Here is a 26767-nt window from a genome sequence, read left to right on the forward strand (position 1 = left end):
TGTGTTCTGTGTGTGTGCACGTGTCCTACGTGTAGTCTGTGTGCATGATCATGCATGTGTGTGTTGAGTGTGCACGTTCCCACAGATGGTTCTGTAGCAGTCACGCTGTCTTTGTGCTCCTGGTGGCATTTTCAAGCTGTCCCTTTCTGCCTTTTCCTGCTTATGTGTGTGGTGGTGGTGGTGATGATGGGAGGGGGGGTTCAGGTTTTCCCTGAATACACACAGCAGTAGGAAGGAGATACAGTGATACAATTCTGTTCTTTCCAAAAGAGTGGAACGCTAAACACAGAAGGAATTTTCCCTGGATTTGCATCCCAGAGTGAGCCAATTGAAGCCACTGGAGTTGCAAAGGGGTGTGGAAATGGTCAAAATTTGGGCTGATATTCTTAAGTAAAGCTAAGATTTTGTCACAGATATTTTTAGTAAAAGTCACGGACAGGTCACAGGCAATAAACAAAAATGAACGAAGCCTGTGACCTGTCCCTGGCTTACTAAAAATAACCGACAAAATGGGGAGGGAGGAGGGTCCAGCACTCACCGCTGCTGGGGCTCCAGGGGCTACCCACAGTATTTCTTCCCTTTCCCCTCCCACCCCCCAGCTGCCTGTGGCAGTTCGGAGCTGTGGGCCCACAGCTGGGAGCTCCGGGGTCCACCTGTGGCGACTGGGCAGCTTAGCCCCGCCATCCCGGGGCTGAAGTGGAAAATGTCACAGAGGTCTCTGGAAGTCATAGATTCCATGACTTCTGTGACCTCCATGACAAAATCTTGGCCTTATTCTTAAGTAATAGCCACCTCCAAAAGAATAATTATGGAGATGCCTGGTATCTCATTGGTCCTAGATAAAAGCGAGTGGGGCAGGTAGAGTCACTAGGGGAGGGGGTGTTAATAGATTTAGAATTAGCTGCTATCCATTGCCCTGAATAACCTACAATGTGATTTATCTAGGAATTGTGTTTTTCTAAAACAGTGTTTGAAATTTCTGTTGACTCTGCTCTCGTAGTTGCAAATTTTCCAAACCCTGACCACCGCGATAAAGTGAATGAGCGAGAGAGAGAGAACTGGCTGTGGAGAACTTGCCCAAGGACTAACTTTGTGTGTGTACACTTTGTTTTTCAGGGCTTCCAGAGGAGTGCTTTCTGGGCTTTAATTTAGCCTGGCCATGTCGCCTCCAGCTAACACAGGCCTAGCCTACACCGCTCCTGATGGGGGATGGGGCTGGGCAGTAGTATTTGGAGCGTTCATTTCCATTGGATTTTCATATGCTTTTCCTAAAGCCATAGCAATCTTCTTCAAAGAAATCCAGGATTTCTTTGGCACATCCTACAGTGAGATTGCATGGGTGTCTTCAATTATGTTGGCCACTACCTATGGTGGAGGTGAGTACATCAGAAATACCCAGTTGTTTTTGTTTTCTTCTAATAAGGGAGTACAGGTACCTACAGATTAAAGAAACTGTAGATTCTGATTGCACTCTGTTCATGTGTGTGTTGGAGTATCATGCATCTTTTAGAAAGCTGTACTTGGATAATGAAATCAAAAATCTTGTGTTGCATAGATCATGTTTAAGATGCTGCTTTGAGTAAAAAATTCAAAATGTGACTTGGGAGCCTAAATGCCAGTATCAAAAGTGATTTAGGGACAGATTTTCAAAGGTATTTAGGTGCCTAAAGATGCAGATAGGTGCTTAATGGGTTTTATAAGCACTTACATTAGGCACCTAACTCTGATTTCAATGGCAGTCAGGCACCTAATCTACTTAGGCAGCTTTGAAAATCTTGCTAGGTGCCTTTCTGCATCTTTAGGTGCCTACGTAACCTTTGAAATTCTGGCCATTGGGCACTTTGGAGCCTAAATCCCATTCACTTTCAAATGGGCTCTGAAGTGACTTAGTCCCTTTTGAAAATAAGACTTTGCCTCCGAAGTCAGTAGGTGCTTTTGAAAATTTTACCCTTTTATAAAGCATTGTGGTATTTATTTGATGTCTTGTTCTAAGACTTTTAAATGTTGCAGTATGTTTAAGAGCTAAGCTATGGTGATTATAGATCTGCTTGGTAGCGATTGTCTTTGTAGAATTTGCTGTTGAGCAACCTTAACTCTGACCCAGCCAAGTGTTTGTCTGGGGGAAATTCCCTGTTTTGTTAAATAGGTCGATATCAGTATTGATAGATAAGTCACACATGGCCAGTTATCAACATTAATGTGCATTATCCTTCCATTGTCCCCCATGGCCTCCATTCAGAGCTGTCATCCTCAACATCCTATTGCCTGTGTGAACAGGTGCAATATATGGGGACTCAGGGCGGCCATGGAAGGAGAGAGCATGGGTGTAGCACGGTTGTGTGTGTGTGGGAGAACATAGGTGGAGTGGGGTAGTGAGAGGGGAGTGCTGCTGTGGGGGGACTTGGGCTGCATGGTCAGGGATGGGGAGAAGTGGGGCTGTAATGCCAGAAGGGCAGAAGGACTGAAAGAAATGGGCAAAAACCAAGTATGTCAATGCTGGAAAATATCAAACTGAGTCGAGGGACATGGGATGTGGGACTCAAACCTAAAAAATATTAGCCCCAGGCACCAAGTTCCTGCCATGCCCAGCAGCCTCGGGTGTTTGCAGGTGACTGGCCTGAGTGATCGTAGTGAGGGTGCAGGATGTGTGGGGTTTAGCAGTGTTGCTCAATGCACCCTTGAAACTACACTCTTCTGTTCTACGGCAGTGCAGTCTGGTAAGTTTTCTGCTCAGTCTGATGGAACGTGCAGGGTTTTCCTGGCACGTGTGATGTTTTGGGTGTCCTCCTTTATCATTACACGGTTGTTCACCTTTGCCCCAATTTGTGGCGTACATGATACCGAGATGGTTTTCTGCTTGCTACACACTATGAGAACAACCTGTTTGACCTCATGTTTTGTCTGGCTTCACATACCCAGAGCAAATTTTACATCACTTCTGGCCCTCTATTGGCAGGAACTTGGACTTTGACCCTCTCTGCCTATGATAAAGCACCTGTTGAGTTCCATCCATAGGAGCCAATGAAAGCCTGCCCCACTTTATTTCCCAAGCGTGAAGGAGACACAGGATGCCTGCTTTGACAGCGTGCCGGAAATGTTTTTCCTTGTTTTGGCCTCGACGGGTAACTTCTCCCAATCAAGAGGGCAGCTGTGAAACAATTTGGCCTGTACAGCAAGGCCATTAATGTCTTTGGGAGTAGCATTGTCAAATGTCTAAGGCCTTGATATAATGCCCATGGAAGTCAATAGGTGTAGCTGGCTATGGTGTTTGAGCAAAGCCAAACATTGGGCAGAGCAATAAATGAAGCAGTCCCCTGAATTGTAGCTTATTGTTTGTTGGGACCGGTTGTAAGTTCTGTAATACAATAGCAATAGCTAGTCACCCTCATCAGCTCACTGAACAGAGCATATTAGGTAGTTGTTACTTTTTGCTACTTCCATCATAACAGGCTGTGAACAACCTGGGCAGTCTTTGATTAAACTAATGTAACGGCATGTCAATACTGAATCCTGAATAGATATTACAGGTGGTTACTCCCATTTTTTATGGCAATAAACTGTCCCTTTGCATTCTTTAAAAATAAAATGACTACAGTTTTCCTCCCTCGTGGACTAATGCACTCTGGGAAGTTTAAAGGCATACACATGCTGAATGCTCTAGGGCTTGTATTTGTTGACCTAGTGCTTGATTCACAAGCCCATTGAAATCAATGGGAGTCTTTCAGTGGACTCCAGTGGGTCAGTCCCAGAGAGCCCAGCCTTGCAAGGACCTGGGCACATCCTTCCATGGGCCTGTAGGGCTCTCCTCACCTCAGAGGAGTGCTCAGAAACATGCAGGCCCATTAGCACCAACCCACAGGAAGGACGTATAATTTTTGAAAGGTCAGTGGTCGGGGTGATGTTCGCGCAGTAATAGTTTGGCAACTGAAGCTCTGTCCCACCAACCCCAGGCATAGCTACCCTGCCCAACCCCCTTCTCCCTCACCACAGTAGTCTCCCCATACATGAAATGCATGACTTGGCAGGGGCTGGGGAGTGCTGTGAGAGGTTCCTTTGCTCCCCTTGAAGCTCATTATTTGCTGAGCATTTAATCCTTTTGCATTGATATTGATAAATAAACATAGAAGTGCAGGACTGGAAGAGACGTCACTAGGTTATCTGGTCCAGTCCCCTGCACTGAGGCAGGACAAGGTATTATCCAGACCATCCCTGACAGGTGTTTGTCTAACCTGTTTTTAAAAAATCTTCGGTGATGGAGATTCCACAACCTCCCTAGGTTATTTGTTCCAGTGCTTTACCACCCTGACAGTTTGGAAGTTTTTTCTAATGTGTAACCTAAATCATCCTTGCTGCAATTTAAGCCCATTACGTCTTGTCCCATTGTCAGTGAATAAGGAGTGCAATTTCTCACCCTTTTCTTTATAACAACCTTTTACTTACTTGAAGACTGTTATCATGTCCCCACTCAGTCATCTCTTCTCCAGACTAAACAAACCCAATGTTTTCATTCATTCTTTCCTCAAGTTTTCTAGACCTTTAATCATTTTTGTGGTTCTCCTCTGGACTTTGTCCAGTTTGTCCACATCTTTCCCAAAGTGTGGTGCCCAGAACTGGACGCAGTACTCCAGATGTCAGCATGGAGTAGCGTGGAAGAATTACTTCTCGTGTCTTGCTTACAACACTCCTGCTAACACATCCCAGAATGATGTTTGCTTATTTTTGCAATGGTATTACATTGTTGACTCATATTTAGTTTGTAACCCTCTATAACCCCCAGATCCTTTTCTGCAGTACTCCTTCTTAGGCAGTCATTTCCAATTTTGTATTTGTGCAATTGATTATTCCTTCTTAAATGTAGTACTTTGCATTTGTTCTTATTGAATTTCATCCTATGTAGTTTAGACCATTTCTCCACTTTGTCCAGATCATTATGAATTCTAATCCTGTCTCCAAAGCATTTGCAACCCCTCCCAGCTTGGTATCTTATGCAAACTTCATAAGTGTACTCTCTATGCCATTATACAAATCATTTATGAAGATGTTGAATAAAACCGCACCCCGGACAAATCTCTGTGGGACCCCACTTGATATGCCCTTTCAGCTTGACTGTAAACCATTGACACTGACCATCAGACATTGTAATCATAATCAGGCATCTTAGATGCTAAAAACAAGCTCTCTAACTCAGTGGTTCTTAACCTATTTACCATTGTGGGCCACATATGTGGCCCACAATGTGTTATGTGAGGTGAGGGCCGAGGAGTGAGACCGTGAGGGTGAATATAGAGCTGAATGGCAACATAGTAACTGAAAAATGTTTCACGACCATTTTATTAGATTTAACTCATGCTTTAAAATCACACAAATTAAAGTTGGCTACTCAAGCCTTCTACATTCTTCTTGGTTTCTTGTTGTACTTTTGCACAACTCTGTTAACAAACTTCTCGAATGCAATGCGTTCATCTTTGGTGGCTTCTCATGTGTCCAGTACTTCCAGTCCTTCAACTGATCTGCTCATTAGTTCATTCGCATGATCAGGCAGAAGGCGACTTCTTTCAGAACACAAAATTCTATTCAATGACGAAAAAGAACACTGAACTGTAGCTGTTGTGACTGAGAGTAGCAAGAGATGAGTTCCCATTTCTTTCATCCCAGGAAACATAGCACAAAGATCAGGTCGAGCCACTAGAGATGGTAGTAAAGAAGTTGAAGTCAAATCTTCGTTCATTCATGGTATGACATTCCACTCTGTGATCAGATTCTCTATGTTGTCCTGATCACTTGGCAGCCCCATTGCTGGTAGTGCCTCACTTCACTCAACTCATAGGTGCTGGGGATGCTACTGCATCCCCCTGTCTTGAAGTGATTCCATTGTATACAGGGTTTACAGTTTGGTTCAGTGGCTCTCAGCACCCTCGCTTTCAGCACCCCTGACTCAACTGTTGGTATTTTATAAGATCGGTATCTGTAAAAGCTACATGGAGGTTGAGTAGAATCCAGAAGTTGCTGTTGTAGATTTGTAAGAATCAAGTCTGTATACTTTTTCAGCTGGCTTAACAAACACTTCTTGTCCTGAAAAAACAATGAGGCATCCTTGTGGCACCTTAGAGACTAACAAATTTATTTGGGCATAAGTTTTTGTGGGCTAGAACCTACTTCATCAGATGCATGGAGTAGAAAATACAGTAGCAGGTATATATATACATAGTACATGAAAAGTTGGAAATTGCCTTACCAAGTTGGGGGTCAGTCTAACGAGACAATTCAATTAACAGTAGAATGCCAAGGGAGGAAAAATCACTTTTGTAGTGGTAATGAGGGTGGCCCATTTCCTGTTAACTGAATTGTCTTGTTAGACTGACCCCCCACTTGGTAAGGCAACCCCCATCTTTTCATGTACTATGAATATATATACCTTTTACTGTATTTTCCACTCCATGCATCTGATGAAGTGGATTCTAGCCCGTGAAAGCTTATGCCCAAATAAATTTGTTAGTCTCTAAGGTGCCACAAGGACTCCTCGTTGTTTTTGCTGTTACAGACTAACATGGCTACCACTCTGAAACTTCTTGTCCTTTTCACTTAAGGATTCAATATAAGGGCCTTCATTAGTCAACTTCAGGACTGACGTCTTTGCTTCTTCCAGTACGTTTTCAATGGATATCTTTCTGATTGATCCAAGTGTAGCTTCTATTGCTGGAGAAAGATCTATGACTGTTGTAGCAGATGCCTGGATGGCATTGTTTAATGACCCAAGTGGTTTCAACAGTAGACTTATAAGAGAGAAAGACGATTGTATTCTCTGAACATAGTAGCCATAGCCCACCAGCCTCACTACTTAGATCCGTCCCATCTTGGTAGATAAAGCCAGTAATAATGGATGCATTAATTTTAAGAAAACAGCCAAGGATTGCGCATGGGAAAGCCAGCTATTTTTCCCAGTTTGGACTAATTTGAACTTCAATCCCAGAGAATCGTCTGTTTTTTCCAAGATGTTCAGTCTTTTTGGACTCTTCTTGAAAAAAGAATATAACAAAGACATTACATTTATGACTCTTTAAATGTCTTTTGAAGATTCTGCAGCTCGTACTAGTGCTAGTTGAGTAGATCACAAAATCATAGGACTGGAAGAGATCTTGAGAGGGCGGAACAGCAGCATCACTGGCTGCACAAGGCAGTGGAGCAGGGGGAGGAGGGACACCCCTGCTCCAGAGGAGTCACCTGGCTGATCATCCAACTGCCCTGCTGTAGCTCGGGTCCCTCTGCCCTCTCCAGACGCTGCTGCTCGCCTGCTGTCTGCCGCCTCCGTCAGCCCAACTGGCTCTTGGCAGGTCAGGTGGGAATCAGGCAAACCCTGTGCACAGCGCCCCAAAGGCCGGCCCGCTTCCAGGGAAGTTTGCAGCTCCATCAAATGCTCAAGCAGACATCTGTTTGGGGTCCAGTTTACAAGCATTTAACTCTTCTAAGATGTGGAGTGTCACAGATGCAGCCAATGTGTCTTCTATAACCTGCACATCTAGAAATGCATCTACTGGTCTACCAATGATATCAAGATAATGTATATAATGACTTAATACTTGATGTCTATTTGCATTGGTGCATTCATCAGCCATGTATGCAAATTTTTTGAATGTGGTGAGAGTTCTTCATTTTCTCAGCTGCTGAGTTTTTCACTGTTGCATGGCATGCTTCTAACCAGTCAGTTGCGTTTCTTGCAGAAAGATAGTGAGCATTTGCTGGTCTTGTTCGGAAACAGTGTCCAACTTCAGGGTTAATAAGTGACAATGCACTTAATGTTGGCCTCCAGTTTGTAGTGTGTGGTATCTCTTGCCTAAAAAGAAAGTGTGATGCGACAGCCATGTTTGTTCACATAAACTGTCTTGTGTCTCCAGCATTCTTAACAGCCTCATTGAGCACTTCTAAAATTGGCTTTGACAGTGACTGGCTTATAAGCCTTGGTGCATCTCGTTATAGTCCAGATGTCATGTTGGTATATTCTTGGTTCTTGGAATGTTCTTCATTTTGGTTGGTTTGACCACTAGGGGGATGAAGGGGGAATTCAGACGGAGTGTACACCCCCCCACCCCCCCCCGGGGGGAATTCAGTGGCAGCCTTTCCATTGGCTTCAGGGGGAAGCTGGCCTCCTGTCCACGAATCTCCTGTCAAGGAGCCCACATCTCAAACCCAGGCCCGCCGAGTGGGAGCCTTATCGTCTGTGCCACTGAGCAAAATGCTGCTAACACTCCGCTATTAGGAGCGGCACAGGTTGACTCAGCCAGGTCAGATGACTAACGGCAGCCGGCTGATTGGGCATCACCGGGTGCAAAGCTTCCTGTTCCTGTCCCATCCCTTGTCTGAGCAACTAGTCTCTAGGCCTGTTACTGCCTAGACCTCTGAGACCAAGTTCCTTGCTTCCCTGCCCAGTTTCTGCTCCTTGTTCTTGCTGTCTCGCCCTGTTCTTTGTTCCTCCCACCACACCTCGTCCCTGACCCTATCACCACTTCCTGACCCAGTTGCTGATTCCAGCTTTCACCCTTGGTATGACCCCAGTTCTGACTCCAGCCACTACTCCTGGCTCCAACCACTAGGTCAGACAGCGCAGGTTTCGGGCCCTGACATCACCACACGTTCAGTGGAAGTGCTACTGTGGGGACATCCACACTGTGGAGACGTAGGCTAGATTAGGTGGTTGGGGAAGGTCAGGTATGTGGTTAGCTGTGGAACTCACTGCCACAAGATATCAATGAGGGCAAGAGCTTAGCAGAATTAAAAAGGGCATGTATATTTATTTGGGTAATGAAAATATCCAGTTAGAATCATAAGTGTTAAACCAGAAACGAGTTCTGGGAGGGATATAAACCCTCGTGCTTCAGGGGTCAATCTAACCTCTAACTATTGGGGATCAGAAGGAAACTTTCCTTCACGGTAGGTTATTGCATAGCTGCTTAATTCAGGATTTCTTGCACCTTCCTCTGACACATGGGATTGGCATCTGTTGCAGAAAAGATGCTGGGTTAGATACAGTACTATTCTGATCCAATCTGGCAATTCCCATGTTCCTACATTGCAATTCATTTTCTTCTGGCTCTTACACTGTTCAAAACAATAGGGCTAAAATACAGTGTATGCTCTTTAAATAGGACCTTGGAATGGAAGGCATTTTATCCTGATTAGCTAACTGTCCCTTTGAAAGGATCTTAAATGTTACATATGAATTGCTACCACAATTGTAACACGGGGTCAATGAATGCATAGAGATCCATCTTTGGAGCAGCTGTATGATCAAGGCCTTCACCTTTGCCTTGCAATCCTTTAGAATTATGTACATTTATTTGTCCTCTGCTCCCCTTCTCCATTCCTGCATTGGGTTTATGTTTGCTTCAGTTTTCCTCAAGTTGGTGATGCCAAATTGCTTAGTGACTGCAGACAAGGTAGCAGTGGGAGTTTACAGAACAGTATTTAACACATCTAATGTGATTGACTGGGTATTTAACACTAGAGCAGGCTGACATAAACAGCTTGAGTGATTTAGAAGATGTCATTAAAGGAACAGGGCACAGTTTGTATGAGTTTTCAGAGTTTTGTTCTGCTAAAGCAGCTATTGCAATTCTCTGCAAGTCAATATAATAAAGCCTGTTTTACTATGCAAGCTCGTTAGTAGTTTGACATCAGGTTTTGTAACTTTGTTTTTTTAATTGAAATAATAAAGTAAGAACATAAGCTTTTTTATATGTGCGCTTTACTAGAGCTGGTTTAAAAAATGTAATTTTCACAAAAATGTAACCTACTGTTTGCTGGTCTTATTAAAATTCTGATGAAAATGTCATCAGAATTTCTAATTTCAATATGTTTCAACCAGCAAAACAGAACAAAAATCTTGTAACATTTGCTGTAGTTACTGATGCAAGAGACGGAACCCAGAGCTAGATTCTGAAATGCCTCAGAAAGGTCAACCCAGAACTGTAGACTGCAACTGCCCTGAACTTTGGAGAAGCTTGTGTCTGGATTTAGATTTGTACTCTGTGGTTCAGGGTCTTCTCTAAATAATACCAAATGCTGGCATCAGTGCTTATTGTTTTTCTGACCGATAATGGTATCCTGTCCTCAGTGGAGAACTTTAAATAATGCTGTTTCCAAAGTAGGAAAAATCCAAGCCATCACAGGTGACTAGATATTGCACTGATGGGCATGAAATACAAACTTGAATGGAATAATAAATTCATAGATTCCAAGCCCAGAAGGGACCATTATGATCATCTAGTCTGACCACTGTATAACACAGGCCAGAGAACTTCCCCAAAATAATTCCTAGAGCAGATATTTTAGAAAAACAGCCAATCTTGATTTAAAAATTGTCAGTGATGGAGAATCCACCACGACCCTTAGTCTGTTGTTCAATTGTTTAATTACTTTTGTGTCAAAAATTTATGTCTTATTTCCAGTCTGAATTTGTCTGTTTTTAGCTTCTAGCCATTGGGTCATGTTATACTTCATATAATCAAATCTATCTTGCTGTAATTTCTATAATCGAGCCTAGTGCCATACTAATATACACTGTAGGAAGAGGTAACTCGTCTCCAAATATTCATTTAGCCTAAATGAAGATTCATGAAACTTTAATATCTTCTTATGACCTGCTCCTCTCACCTCATTGAGTCGTTGTGGTTGACTCAGACCAAGAAGCAGAACTGAAAGGCAATAACACTCCTTTGACAGAATGCCAAGGTTCAAGGACATTCCTTGCCACAACCTTTCCAGCACAGTGGCCCTGGCTCGTCTGACCCAAAGATCTACCAGTGGCTTCAACCTCCTGACAGGGATTGCTCAGCTGGCTACCGGTGCAACATCTGATCTTCCCTCGGTATCTTCGCAAACCTTCCCCCCCCCCACCCCAAATCTGTATATTGGGCACCCAACTTGAGACCCTTTTAAAGAGGCCTGGTTTTCAGAGGGCGAGTGCTTAGCACTTTCTGAAAATCAGGCCCTTTCACAGTGTCTCAAGTTGGGACCCAAAATCATTGGTCACTTTTGCAAGCTTCGGTCATATATTCATCCTGCTTGAAACATGGGGTGAATGTGGGGTGTCTGGCTGCGGTGTTGTAAAACAATGCAGTCTAAAATGGATGGGGAGTAACCTTGCCCGGATGCCAGTGTAAATATGTTGTAACTGACTAGTGTGAAACTGAATTAAATTAGATTATCCAGTTGGTATTAGCATGAGAAAGAGTGTATGTCCATACTGTGCCTTTAGGGAAGTGAGAGGACTGACTGGCTTCACACCTCAACAATCAGCCTTTTAGCAATGAAATCAAGGTACAAGACTTATCCAACCTCCCCCTGGAGCGGTGTGGCTCTGTTCGAACCCCCGCGCCAATGCAGCCCTGTATGTATGATAACCCAAAGTTCGCTATGTTTTACAGCAGCGAAAGGGCCAAATGCAGTTATTTGGGATCCAGCCATGTAGATCAAAAGCTTTATTCAAAGTCAACAGTCTGTGCTGTTTGTTCATCTCAGTTCATTGACGGGTCACTGTCCTCCACTGGCACCTGGCCCTGAGCAACTTTCCTTCATGGAATTCCTCTTAATCCTGCGAGGCTGATAGAGAACAGAAGGATATCCTTGATTACCGGCTTGAGTAACTGCCTGCTCGTGTGCTGACGAAGATGGAAGTGGTCGCACTGCTTGAGAAAGACTTCTTTAAATGGGATTTCTAAGTCTGCCAGAGCGAAAAAACTGTACAGCAGATTGAAAGGCATTGGAGTGGGATGCTGGAAACCAGCATAGCTCCATTGAAGTCAGTTCTCCACCAGTTGAGGAACTAACCCTGTATGTTTCAACAAAATGTAGAGACACTGATGTTCTGATTAATAATAGCCTTTATTTTCAGACATCCTCAGCCTGCTGTCCCTCATTGCCTTGACATGATCCTCATTATAAAGATGTTCTTTCACTGCTTACATTATACCATGCTCTCTGTCTACATTTCACAAACGAATCTGAAAGAGCTTGTTTTCTGGCACTTCTTTCATACACCAAGCCAGACGCGTAGCTGGTGGAAATCGGTGTAGATCTGTGGACTTTGGTGGAGCATTGCTGATTTATAGCAGCTGCGGAGCTGGGCCATAATATTAAAGCAGCCCTGGTTTTGGGAAATAAGATTGAAGAAATGGAATGCTTGTGTTTAATCATTATAAGCAATTTACATTTTCCTTAACGTGTATTCAGGGAGGCAAACAACAGACTTTGTTTTAAGATGGAACTCAATAAGCTTAGGAATGGGATTCTGTGAAGGGGTTGCCTGCAATAGCAGGGCTTGGACTCAAAGACTAGGAGTGGCCTGTTAGTCCTGAGTCCGGGGGTGAAGGCTGCAAAGTGCTGAGCAGATTCTGAACACCCGGTGATCAGTGGGAGTTGAGGGCACGCAATATCCTGCATAATGGTGCCCATTGTACTGCTGGCTCTAGATTGACAGGCCTAGAGAGTGTAGAATTTGGCCTGTCTTTCACAGACCTCTTTTCTAGCCACAGAACAGGGCAGTACGCGAACAGTTGTCCCTCCAGTGGCCTGATCCAGAGAGTGGGTCGTCCAGTCTCCATACCTGTTCCTCCCGTGGCACTGTTCTGACACTACTAGGTAACCAACTGCTTGTAATTTTTCATAGATTTTTAAGGCCCGAAGAGACCATTATGACCTCCTGCATAGCACAGGCCAAGTATTATCCCTGTTTTACAGATGGGAAACAGGCGCCTAAATGCCTTTGGACAAGTAACCGAGGCCCAGATCCTCAAAGTCACGCTAGAGGTCTGCAGAACAAGAAGGAACTGAATGGGGGTCTCCAGAGTCCCTGGCTATCAGCCTAATTACTGGCTAGGGTGGCCACTGACGCATCCCCAGAATACCGGACATTCTGGTGCACGTGGGAAGGTGCAAGGTCAAGCCACACGGAAGACGCCATTTTGAAGAGTGTGCTGCACTGCCCCTGCTGGCGTGACCTCTGTGCATGATACAGTGTGTCCTCCATGCGAAATACTGGACAAAACCATACCTGGTTTTGTCTGGGTGCCAGACAAGGAACAAACCACTCCAAAACAGGACTGTCCAGCTTCAAACCAGACGAATGGCCTACCTATCACTGGACCATCCTCCTTCTTGAGGATTTAAGCTGTTCTGGAAGCCTTATGCCAAGCAATGTGGTTTCTAACAAAGCTGACGATCCTTGCTGGAACAGTGCTCCATCCTTTCACTGTTACATTTGAGAGAGGCCATTGCTCTGCAACACGGGGGTCTATCAGAATAGCCATTCTCAGCCAAAATCACATGAGGTGTCTGGGTCTAACTGGCCAAACAGTCTATTAAAAATACCTGTTGAGTTAGTTGGTGCAGTTTCTTTTTAAATATGCTCATCATGCTCCTAGGCAAAGCGTGCAGAAGGGGCAGAATGTGCTCGCCGCTGAAACTTGAGGGCTTGTACGGCATGCCCACTAGCACTTCCACTTGTCTTTTAAATAGTCCAATTGAGAGCACTCGACTGGGATGCAGGAGACTTGGGTTCAATTCCTGGCTCTGTCACAGGCTTGCTGAGTGTCCTTGTGCAAGTCATTTCCCCTTGCTGTGCCTCAGTTTCCTCATCTTCAAAACGGAGCTAGCACTTCACAAGGTAGGTCTGTGTCACTATGAGAGCTATAGAGGAAAAGCAATATATGCCAGCGAGGTGGTATTATATATATGCAAAGTATTACTATTTATATTACTATTATATATATGCAAAGTATTACTATACCTGTTGGGGCTCACTATTAGAATGCATTAGAATGTGTGCAGGTGTTTGCACCTGTGAAGCACAGGTACAAATGTGGTGAAAAATATGAGCAAAGTGATAGGATATGGCTCTTAATGGAACCAGTGTCTTCATGGATGACGTGACAGGAAGGTTGGTTGTGGGGTTAAGGCACAGAAGAGCCACTTAAGAGACTTGGGTTTGATTCCGAGCTCTGCTGAAAAATCCTTGGGAGACTGTTTAATCTCTGTGTGCCATAGTCTCCCCATCTGTAAAATGGGAATGCTACTGTTGTCTGTTTGGATTGTATACAATGTGTGTCTGTAGTTTATAGGAATTAGGTAGTCTCCCTTTAAATAGTTAGGGATTCCTTTCTGTCTTCTATTGCAGAAGCCACCAGAACCTAAGAGAGTAGCAGGGTGTATATGTACGTAGGACTTGTATGTTTTTAATGACAATTGTTTGGACTGTAGCTGTGTCCTTGTGGTTTCCTCATACACTTAATGATGAGTAGAGAGCAAAAACAAAACTGTGTTTGTACAGCACCTTGCACAATGAGATCTTGGTCTCTATTAGAGCCTTTAGCTGCTACTGTACTACAATTAATAAATAAACCAAAGGACAATCAAGGCAATGTCCACAAACTAATATTTATGCTACTGTTTTGAGAATCACTGTCTGAATGTTTTGAGATACAGGAACATACAAGCCAGCGTCTGAAAACTCCAAAGAAATTGTGATTTGTTTTTGAATAAACCTGTGATCCCTGAGCCAGGCAGTGTTTATTACTGTCAAAATTTATTATTTATCAATTTGAACTTGGAAGAAAAAGCCAGAGGATCTAATTCTGGAGATCCCCTGATTTGATGTCTTTTTTCTCTCGCAAAGCTTGTAAACTCTTAATACAGCATCTGCTAACACAGCAAGGTTGGGCTTGTATTGGACTTGGGAAGTTGAAAGTCAACAATTGACCTTGCACATTTTAATCCAGAATTTTATTGTTCCATTGTATTATGCTGCTAGTACTATAAATTACAATGAGGGGTATAGAAAGGACATGCAACTGCATAAGACATTATGGATAATGGGCCTGATTCTGCAAACTCAGATGAAACTCCCCATGAAATAAAGGCTGTGGGATCAGGCGCAAAGGTAACTTTAGGCCTAATTCAAGAGGCACTGTAATCATTCCATCAGCTTCAATGGGCTGTGGAACAGGTCCTTTTAACCTTTCAAATCACTGTACAAATATCAATCCTCAGGACACCCCTATGCCAAATGTAAATAGTATTTTCCTCATTACAGATGGAAAAGCAGAAAGGGTAAGTTACTTGCTCAGCACATCAGGTGACAACTCCGAAAGTCCCAAGCTTTATCCATTGGATCACGCTGCTTGTTAACATTTTACAATGATCCTACTGCATATGGGTATTTTCATCTCTCTTTTCAACTCCCCACTTAAATGCAGATCTGTTCAAAGGGAGAAAGATACGGTGCGTGCTCGAGTTCAAGAAATGTTTCCTCCAAACTGCAGTTATTTTAGCAGGCATTCTGCTCCGGCAGGAGTCTGTTACCAGCGTGTTTAGTCTAGCGTCATCGAGGTTTGACAGCTGCAGCAGTAAGTGCTGCAACTCTTGCATTGCCTTCTCCAGAAACAAATCACCGCGCGGATCCTGCAAACGCTTATGCATGTAATTCTACTTATGGGAAACCAATGGGACCACGCATGTTAGTAAAGATACACGTGTGCTTACATGGGTTCGGGATTGGGGCCCAAGGTTCTATATAACTTAGTCTAAACAGAGACAAAGTGCCTATGAATTAGGTACTTAATACTGTTGAGGATCTTGGCCAAAACCACCACTTCAGGGTATATCGATGACTCTAATCCTTGGGTAGCATTAGCACTCAGCTGTTTGGTACTCACTGTTACATGCTTGTAATGCCTATTTCTTATCTGGCCTATATCCAATCTGTCCCATAATACTGTCACGGATAGCCGTGAATTAGAGTTGTTGTTTGTGGAATCAGTAAATGTTGGTAAATGTCAATTTCACCAAACACATCCAAATCGACGAAAAAATATTTCCATCAATGATAATAGAAATTTACAGACAGGTGTGACAGGGTCGGGCCGCATAGCTATAGGAGAGTAATAGAAGGCAGATATATTAGCCCCAGGTTAAGTAGGTCCCTTTTCCCTGGGTAAGGTAACAGGGAAGGTTCCAGAACAATCAGGAACCTTCTGGAGACAATTAAGACAGACAGGCTGATTAGAACACCTGCAGCCAATCAAGAAACTGTTAGACTCAATTAAGGCAGGCTAATCAGGGCACCTGGGTTTAAAAAGGAGCTCACTTCAGTTTGTGGTGCGCGTGAGGAGCTGGGAGCAAGAGGTGCTAGGAGCTGAGAGTGAGAACGCATACTGTTGGAGGACTGAAGAGCACAAACATTATCAGACACCAGGAGGAACATCCTATGGTGAGGATAAGGAAGGTCTTGGGAGGAGGCCATGGGGAAGTAGCCCAGAGAGTTGTAGCTGTCGCACAGCTGTTCCAGGAAGCACTCTAGACAGCTGCAATCCACAGGGCCCTGGGCTGGAACCTGGAGTAGAGGGCGGGCCCGGGTTCCCCCCAAACCTCCCAACTCCTGGTCAGGCACAGGAGGAGTTACCTGGACTGTGGGTTCATAAAACGGCCAAACTGAGGGCTGCTGTGAAGCTCCAAGGTGAGCAAATCCGCCAATAAGCCCAAGACCCACCAAAGTAGAGGACGAACTTTGTCACACAGGCAAAGTAAGAAAAATGCTGTTTGAGAATTTATTAGAGTTTGATTTAAGAATATTTACTATATATTTTGACATGTGATGCTGACAATCTGTGCTTGAATGATTATAAGGCTAAAACTTTTTGAAACTGAATATCTACTGTCATTAAATAGTTACTGTTTCACCCTGCCCATAATTTGCTACAAGTGTGAACATTTAAATTGATAACAATTAAAAAAAATGCTTAAAATCCATACTTTTGCTCAACCACGAAACTTGAAATCGATAAAAATTGGAAAAAAATGCTTAACAATAAACATTGATATTCTCTGTTATAAACAAATAAAAATCAAATTCTGCCAAGCCTAATTATGATTAAGCCAGGCCCGGCGCTATACAAAAACAAAAAGAAGTGCATGGCCTTTGCGCTGAGCAGTTTATAATCAATGGGATTGATTCTCCACAGTCCTGCACCTGGCTTCTGTTCCTGGCCCTGCCACTGATCTGCACTTTGTGCCTCTGTTTCCCTTGTGCCCTCTGACTGCCATGTCTGTGTGTTTGTGGGGACTGTCTCACCACAAGTTTAGCACAGTGAGTTCGGGAGTCTCTTGGCACTACCTTAATAACTACTAATAATTTGCACTCACTTTGGGCAGTTGTAAATTCTGGCAAAAGAGGGACGTGATGGAGAATCAAGCGCTAGGTTTAGACATTTAGTATCAAGTTGAGGGTAACAACAGAGTGGAGTGGGGAGTGGATGAGAGAAGGAAAGTCAGTATTTACAGAATACCATCACCTGGTGACTCACGATAGAGATGTGTTCAATTTCATAGTGCTGGTTCAATGACAAAGATTTTTTTGTATTGTATATGTAAAGATAACTAATTATCACCTCGGTTCTTGTGGCCATCTCTGAAGATGCGATGTCTAGGGAGGGACTGGAATGATGAGAGGTTAGCTGCAGAAATAAGAACGTAAGAATGGCTATACTGGGTCAGACCAAAGGTCCATCCAGCCCAGTATCCTGTCTGCAAACAGTGGCCAGCGCCAGGTGCCCCAGAGGGAGTGAACCTAACAGGTAATGATCAAGTGATCTCTCTCCCGCCATCCAGCTCCACCCTATGACAAACAGAGGGTAGGGACACCATTCCTTACCCGTCCGGGCTAATAGCCATTAATGGACTTAACCTCCATGAATTTATCCATTTCTCTCTTAAACCCTGTTATAGTCCTAGCCTCCACAACCTCCTCAGGCAAGGAGTTCCACAGGTTGACTGTGCAGTGTGTGAAGAAGAACTTCCTTTTGTTTTAAACCTGCTGCCCATTCATTTCATTTGGTGGCCCCCTAGTTCTTATATTATGGGAACAAGTAAATAACTTTTCCTTATTCACTTTCTCCACACCATCCATGATTTTATATCTCTATCATATCCCCCCTTAGTGTCCTCTGTTCCAAGCCTCAAATGCCAGTTGCTGAAAAAAACCTTGTTGTTCTACTTAGATGTAAACTGCCTGGATCAGAGATGATCTTTTTGTTCAGTGTTTGTACAGCATCTAGCACAACGGGGTCCTGGTCCGTGACTGGGACTCCTAAGTCCCTCAGCAATAGAAATAATTATAAATAATCATTATTCAGTATTGTTCTCATGACTTTTAATTCTGTTGCCTTTTCATACTGAGTAGTTTTTTCTGGACCTTGATTCCGTTTAGCATTTATAGGTCCTGTTTTAATTCCCAGGATCTAAGGTCCCAATCCTGCCAGCACTTAAACACATGATTCACTTTACACCCATTGAGTTCAATGGCTCTGCTCCCATAAATAAAGAGACGCATGTATGTAAGTGTTGTAAGGATGCGAAACTAAGGGCCAGATTTTTAAAGGCATTTAGACACCTAACTAACTCCCATTGATTTCATTGGGAATTAGACACCTAGATACTTTAAAAATCTACCACTAAGTCCTTAACTTGCTGTAAGAACAAGAACCCTGACTGTTAAATAACTTCATTATAATCTGAATCCTTCCTGTGCCATCAGATGGCTTATAGGGCATGAACAAGACTTTGCCATCCCTGTGTATTGTACTGTTTACTGGAAAGGCTCCCTTGTTGTATTAACTGTTCTCTCTGCCTGTAGCAAACAATAGTTTAGTCTCCTGAGGGCTGTAATTCTTTGGTCTAAATCTGGTTGTTGGGCCTGGGATGGGGATGGCTGGGTAACATTTAGCAGCCTGTAATATACAAGAGGTCAGACTAGATGATATAGTATTCCTTCTGGCCTTAAACTCAATGGATACGTCTACACAACAAAAAAAGACCAGCGGAAGCGAGTCTCAGTGCCCAGCTCAACTGACTTGGGCTCACGGGCTGGTGCTGTAGGGCGAAAAATGGCAGTGTAAACGTTCAGTCTTAGGCTGGAGCTCAGGCTCTAAAATTCGGGGAGGGGTTGAGTCTCAGAGCCCAGGCTCTGGCCTGAGCAGGAACAGCTACACTGCCATTTTTAGATTCCCAGCGCAAGCCCAAGGCAGTTGACCCAGGGTCTGAGACTCACTTTGCAGTGTAGACGTACCCTCTGACACTATGACAAGGCTAGGTCGTGGGAAGTGTGGAGGAGCAGTCGGCTGGTTTTCCTTTGCTCCCTGCCTGTCCGGCGTAGGTGGCCCTACCAGGAATTAAAACTCCCACCAGCATAGCTCTCTGGATCGTTGGGGTACATAAGCCTTCCCACCAAGTCGAGGTGCAGTCCCCAGGAAAGGATCTTCATTATAATGCTGATTTATATTAAGAATCCATGCAAATAATGATTTTGGCTCTGTCATTGATGGTCGTCAGTAAAGTTGTACACATCTACTGAACATCACAGACCACTCCAGCCCTACAAGGTCACTACCTGTGCACTTCATTTTTTATTTTTTTTAAATAACTCCATTCTAGTTCACAGCAATAATAGCACCAGGGATTCAGGTGAAATATTTTGGTGTTCTTGGTCTTCCGTCATCACAAAGCTTTATCATTTTGTCCTTCAGTGCAGCTAGCAAGGCCACCAGACAGGCGTAACAGAGTTGTGACAGACTTAAAAAAGGAGAATACTATGTGCTAGTAAGGAAAAAATCAAAGGGATTTTTGTTAACCCTTTGGCGTGATGGGCTAGGTATTGTGGTAAATTACAATCTGTTCAAAAAAGTAAATTTTAAAGCCAGTGTATTAAAGCTTATTGTATTAAATCTGTATAGTATGAATTTCATCCTGGTGATGCAATTGCAGCCACATGGTTGCCATTAGACAGATGGTGTCAAATGTGGGCAAGAAAGATCTGCTAGGGCTTTCCCAAAGCTTTACTAACACAATTAATGGTCTTCTTAGCATATGCACAATGTGCCTCAGGTGGCACGTGAGCAGGATTCATCACCAAATTTGGTCTGCTGGTTTGATCATTAGCTTCCCTGGCTTGGGCCGGGTATTGACGTGAATGCTGATCCATGCCCCCCCCCCCCCCCAAATTCGTGGTGACTAGCCATGTTACAACTATTTTAGCCCTAGGTGTGTCTTGAACAGGACCTACTAGCCCTGCTTATTCAGGCCAGATTATATAGTGCCGTGGATGTAGACAAAGAACCCTTATAAACATGTATGAAGAAAACTAGCTTCCTTGTAGACTCAAGCAGGATGTAAAGCAAAGCCTTCTGGGGTCAGCAAATAGGTGTCACAGTGGTTTAGCAAACTAGCTTTCTGCATTTAGACATTGGATTGAGATAGATTATGAGGGGGATATATTTCTGTCAAAATTTCAGCAAAGATCAGGAGGGGGGGGAGTGGAATTCACAAAAATGCCAGGCCAAGATTTTCTAAAACTGGGAGTCTAAAGTTAGGCTGTCATGTCAATAATGTGAGCATGCTAATGAGCAGTCTGATGTTTCAGAATTTCTAAGCAGCACCCGCTGAAGTCAGTTAAACCTGCTGCATGTTTGGTGCTCCGGAAAGTATGGAGGTTCACTTATTGTGGTGCCTAAACGTGAATTTAGGAGCCTAACTTTAGACATTAAAAAAAAAAAAATCTGGGCCCAAAGCTTTTGAACATGCCATCTGAGCCCATGCACGTAGGACATGTATCCTGGAAATTAAAATGTAAAACCATAAATCCAGTAGATCAGAGCTAGGATCCTTTGTCTCTTCAAAGCTGTTTCCTCTTTTTTCACATTGAGTGGCAGACTGATGAAAGGTGAGAGACTCCACCCTTCTATATCTCAGAAGTATGGCACACAAATTAGCATCACAACACTGGATAATGTTAATGTCATTAAAATTTACCAGCCCCATAACATTTGCTTCAGCTTTTAAAAGAAATGATTTTATTGTCTCAATCCAGGTTTATCACACGAACACCTTTCTTACCCAGAGTGAATGGTGGCTGACACAGCGTCGTCTTAATTGTCAGAGCTGCCACCACATGTGTCACTCTTCTGCTCATTTATTTAACAATAAATATTCATACATGCTAATTAATCCAGTGTTGACAAGGGACAGATCTTGAGTAAGCCCTTTGCACAGTGGTGAATAACACCAAAGGAGTATTTGTTAGTGCAACTATAATTTGGGTCTCCTTCCTTCTCAGGAGTAGCCTGGATTTTGGGCTTCCAGGTCATTTAGCTCTTTTATGTGGATTTTTACAGACTCCTTTTAAAGAGTCACTTTCATTTTTGAAAACTCAAAGCTCAAGGTGAAAAGTAATTGGACAACATAACAAATGAGAAGGTGCCTGCGTTTATTTCCCGTAGGCAAGTTACTGTATTTTGCTGCCACCAAAATCTGATTCTTTGACACGGCCTTTTATGTACAAGCAAGCGATGAATGGAAACCTGACACAGGTACGAGAAAATAGATCTTTTAAGCAGGCCAGGCATTAAACTGGTATGATTTATATGGGCTAAGTACAGTGCTTTACATTCTATCAGTCTTCCAGGAGTGATGGGTGGACATTATTCCCATAGTCCTTTAGGGAATGCTTAGTATAGACCTCTGTTCCCCAGTCCATAAGGTTTTCTGAAGGACAGGACATCTTGCTAGTGCACACCCCTCCCCATCATTGCATAAGGATTCTGGAATGGAAAACAGTTAATGCATATCTCCGTTTCTGAGCCTTCACGTTGCAAATCTTGGAAATCTCTTAATCACCTCAACTGGATCCTTTTCTCCTTTGTTTCACAGGAAGGAACCAGCAAAGAACAGACCCAAGTGGTGGCTCTTGGATAGCTTTCCAGTATCCTCCAGCAGCACTAAATGCTCTGACCACTACATGTTGGAGCTACAATAATGAATGCTCTGAATGGTTTAACATAGGGGATACTGTGCCATGTCCAGATTCCATTCCTCTCTCACTTACATGGGGACAAATCAAGAGAAGCCCCGCTGAATATAATGGAGTAATACTGGGGTAGTTCCAACAGAAGAGAGAGGGGAAACAGGCCCATCTCTGAATGTCCTCTGCTGGCTCACTTCTTTTGACAGAGGATTAATGAAATTCACAGAGACTGAAAGTTCATGGAGAAGGAAGCGTTTTCCTGGGTCATGTAATTGTCTACCTCACTCACTAAGCTGGGGTGGGGGGGGGGAAATGTTCATCCATTTTTATCAGCAAAATATCCATTGCAAAAATCTTGATGTCTATTCCCCATTTCAAGCAATCTACCAAATATAATATATTTTGGTCTAATAAGAGGCTTATTCAGCTTTATCTTCTATTTCCTCATTAGAAGATACCAGGTGATCACCCTTTCTTTGTGAGGCACTGGGCTAAAAATGATAAATCTCAGGTGTTTTGAAAGCTGTGCACTTTATTGGTGACACACTTGACAGCTGCTGAATAGACCTCAAAGGCTTTTTCCTCATTTCTGAGACTTTTCAGAGGATCTGTCAGAGCTTGCATTGTTTCTTCTGCAAGGTCAAGGCAAGTAAGTGGCAGCTTTATGAGTGTATGGTAGAGATATGCCAGCTGTTTCTCATGCCCTGTCCTCCCCTAGTTCTATTAATTAAGAGGCAAAAATCACAGAGGCTCATTTTAACCCCACATTCTTTCCTACTTACAAGAAATTGGGATGAGTTAGCACAGACTGCAGGACAGGAAGCCTACGGCTCCTGCACATTTGGCCACGCAGGTATCCGCAAGGAATATGGGCTTGGGATCTGAACTATGCACATTGTTGTTGTAATTGGTTTCCGCGTGGTAATATTCAGTATCTTTATTCCATCCATGTGCTCTAAATAGCTTGTAAATGACAGGTCCTGCCTTTCAACTCCAGCAGTTCCCAGAGATGTTGTCACAGATTTAATTTTTGCTGTAGCCTCAAGTGAAGCAATAATCATGTTTCCTTTTTCTGTAGCTAGGCTCCCGGCTCCTTTGCTAGCTGATTCTAATTCCATTCCATGGTATTGAGCTGTTTGATGTTTTCTCAAGCTCCCCAGAATATTTCAGGGGAAGATATACTTATGTAACATTTTTTGGATTGCCAGCATGTGAGAAACCCCATCTGGAAGGTGGTGGGGTGAAACGTAGGTATATTGGACTGGTGAGGTGCATTCGGGCTGGTGGGTGCAACATTGGTCATGAAAAGACATTGGAATGGGTGGGGGTGTATTTGCCTCTGTTTTTCATAGTTGCAAAAATCAGCTGGGGTTGTGTGCTGCACTGAGCACAGACGTGTGATATGCTGCAGAGATGTGCTAGCCACGGAGCATGGGTGTTTCTGGAGAGTGATGATAGTGTGTTAAATACCATCTCCCCTCATAGCTTTCTCAAGCCTGCTCCATTCAAGTCGATGGCAGATTTCCGACCGGCTTCAGTGCATGCAGGACAAGGTCCTAACTATTCAAGCAGAAATAATTTGTATGGGATTTTCAACTTGCTTAGGTGCCTTTGGAAATCCCACCCATGGCTGCTACAAAAAGAAATGGTAATTAATGCCAACATTCTAGAATCTCAGTGGTGCTATCTGTGTGACCTACGTCACCACTGAGATTCCGGCTCATATATCAGTACAAATACACAAATTAATCTGGTTATCACCAGGTATAAATGATAACACTGATCATAGAGATGAAGCCAGGTCATTGAAGATCACATGGGCCTGCTATAAAAGCAATTCATTGAAGATCAAATCTTGTGGCATGCATCAATAGATGGAAATACAATTAAGAACAAGGCTCTTGATAGTAAGTCGTATTTTGCTTGGACAGGAGACAGAGCATTCTTGGGGGCTGGAACGAACTCTCAAAGGATGTAGGAATCACCAGAAACCCCTCTCCTTGTATTCCCGTAGAAGGTACACTTTGACCTGCCTTCACTCAGGCCTTGTCTACACTATGGGCGGGGGGAGTGAATCGATCTAAGTTACGCAACTTCAGGTACATGAAGAACGTAGCTGAAGTTGACGTACTTAGATCTACTTCCTGCAGAGTCCACACTACGCGATGTTGACTGGAGATGCTCTCCCGTCAATGGGAGAGCAATCGGCAGTCGATTTAGCGGGTCTTCACTAGACCTACTAAATCGACCGCTGATGCATCAGTCACCATGTGTCAAACCTCCCGTAAGTGTAGATAAGGCCTAAGAAAAACTCACAGCACAGCACACAGAAATAAGCTATTTTGAAAAAAACACACACACAATTTTCCCCTTGGGGAGAGGAAGACAGACAGAAGGAAAGACCACAATTAAAGATGCTAATCATGTCACTTAACACTATTGAAAGGTGATCAGGTATGTTGGTAGGTACAGTATAGAAACCAGACATTTTTCCTGGATCTGCCTGGCTGCGAAAATCATGTTGGTTGTGCCTCATGATGGTCTGAAGCCCCACTGGGACTCTGGAAGTACTTCCTGTGCAAGAGGGAATAGGTGATTCAGTAAGATTCTACTAAGAATCTTCCCATCGATGGAGAGGAGAGCAGTGCCTCGATAGTTGCCAAAATCGGCCCTGTCTCCCTTTTTGAAAATGGTGGCGATGTTAGCATTACGTAAATCAGCAGGGATTTCTTCAGTGCGTCAGATTTTGAGGAGCGGCAAGTGAAGCTTGTTAGTCAGTGTTTCTCCCCCCCACTTTCAGTACTTCAGCTGGTATGCCATCAGGACCTGGTGCTTTATTGTTCTTCATTTGTTTAATTGCTTTGCAGACCTCCTCTGGTGGTGGTGGGTTGGCAAGAGTTTCCAAGATTGGGTGCTGAGGGATGGAGTTGATGGTGTCATCAGGCACCGTCGTTTCTCGATTTAGAAGCTTTTGATCGTGTTCCTTCCAGTGCTCTGTGATGGATTTGTTATCTTTAAGCAGGGTACTACCATCTTCGGATCCCAGAGGTGTGAGGCCACCAGAAGCTGTATATGGCCTTCATCAATCTGATCAAAGCCTTCAACTGTCAACCATGAGGCTGTGTTTAAAATCATGTCAAAGTTTGGCTGCCCAAGCAAATTTGTCACCATTGTATGACTCCTCCATGACCAGGTGACTGTCTCCATCCAGTGCTGTGGCTCTACCTCTGAGGCCTTTGTCATCCGAACAGGTGTAAAACAAGGCTGTTTACTGGCACCCACCCTTTTCTCCATTTTCTTAGCAGCTATGAAAACACTAACCCAAGACCATCTACCCCAGGGCATTTGACATAATACTGTCTTCCCATCCCAGGACTTCAGTTATTATTCTAACTGATTGATATAAGGCATAGGAGAAGCTATAAAGGTCTTTATGTGCCCCAGTCCTCTTTGGAATGTTCCACTGTTTTACAAAGCCCTAATCTAAGCTTGCAGGAGACTGTAATTGGAGCCACATTTTTCCCAATTGCATAATTAGGTTTGCATAATGAGAAATGAGCATTTTGTAAAATTGAAAAATGTAAGGCTCATGCCCTCTTTGGCTGCAGACCAGTTTCAGAGGGTTGGTGCCTTTCTCAGCCCTGGCCAAAGATCCTCACTTTCTCTACTGAATTGCATGACACATCGGGACAAATTCAACACTGATGTAAGCAAAACAGCTCCTAGTCAATGGCGCTTCAGTAAAAGTTGTGCCTGCTTACATCAGGGCTGAATTAGATCCAGTGTCTCTCTCTTACCCCCAGATCCTCTCATTAATTTCAGTGGAGCACAAAGGGCTGTTCACAGGGATCCTGTTGCAGGATTAGGGCATAAAACTAGAAACCTTAATTATCTACACACAGTTCCTTTAACTGAATAATACAGTCAGTGGATCCATATAACACATCATTCAATTAAAGGGACTGTAACATACAGAGATTAATGATAGAGGGGTTATATCCCCCGGCTGGCCTGGGAACTCGGGGGAAACCCCCAGGAGGCGCTGGAACCTGTTGTGGAGGAAAAGGAGGTTTGGGCCTCCCTACTCTCCATGCTGCCGCTGCTGCGAACCTCACCAGGAAAAGTGCCATAAAGAGGGAAAGAAGAAAATTGATATGAGGTGTACATTGTACACAGGGTACTAATTTTAGCTTTTAATCAGTAAATGCCAATAAAACACCCAAATTACAAAAAAAAAAAAAATGAAATCAGTGTTTATCCAACAAACACTAGAAACACATTGGAAATGGTTACTTGTATCTAAGACAGCGGTTTTCAACCTTTTTTCATTTGCAGACCCCCCTAAAAATGTTCAAATAGAGGTGCAGGCCCCTTTGGAAATCTTAGACATGCATCTAGCTAGAAAGAAGGTAAATGGGTACGGTTTATGGTGTGAATTTAACAAAGGTGCTGAGACTTGTTTGGGATGGGAATCAGGCATGTATTAGGCTATTTTTCCTTTTTACCCACAAGGATGAAAAGTGCTTTGGAAAGAAATAACATAGGAATATTTAAGAACTGATCAAAGGTTGTATAAAGAAATTCCATAGGCTCCCTCACTGTTTGCATTTTCTAACCAGACTTGTGGATCTGAGTGTGCAGGGCCATTGAGGGCTGCCAGCTTTGTCACAGGAATAGGGGCATGGAGGGGGGGCTACAAAACCAAGATCTGCTCTACAGTGTTGCTCCTTTGGCCCCTTATTCAACAGAAACACAGACCTTCCGTCTAGCTATTTGCTGCTTTTACAACTGTCATTAGTGCAGATTGTGTCAGGCAGCAGGGCTGGTCTACACACAGGTTTTGTACCAGTCTATCATGTTTGTATGTGTGTGTGTGTGCGCGAGCGCGTGCATGCGTGTGCGGGCGCACGTGCTCTTTTGTAACCA

At 43.6% G+C, this 26767-nt stretch overlaps 1 protein-coding gene across 4 annotated transcripts in view; it reads left to right on the forward strand.

Moving 5' to 3' along the window:
• The window catches only part of LOC141990372 (monocarboxylate transporter 2-like), a 60051-nt gene that overhangs the window by 14834 nt on the left and 18450 nt on the right, over positions 1-26767 (forward strand). The window contains exon 1 of one of the 4 annotated variants that reach the window (XM_074957442.1): positions 1145-1376. The exons of the other annotated variants lie outside the window; for them this stretch is intronic. Coding sequence (XP_074813543.1) covers positions 1160-1376 — 217 coding nt within the window. The 5' untranslated portion in view covers positions 1145-1159. Of the gene's footprint in view, positions 1-1144; positions 1377-26767 lie in introns of those variants that run through there. 4 annotated transcript variants of the gene reach the window in all.

The sequence above is a fragment of the Natator depressus genome, chromosome 7 (assembly GCF_965152275.1).
Source record: "Natator depressus isolate rNatDep1 chromosome 7, rNatDep2.hap1, whole genome shotgun sequence".
NCBI lineage: Eukaryota > Metazoa > Chordata > Testudines > Cheloniidae > Natator > Natator depressus.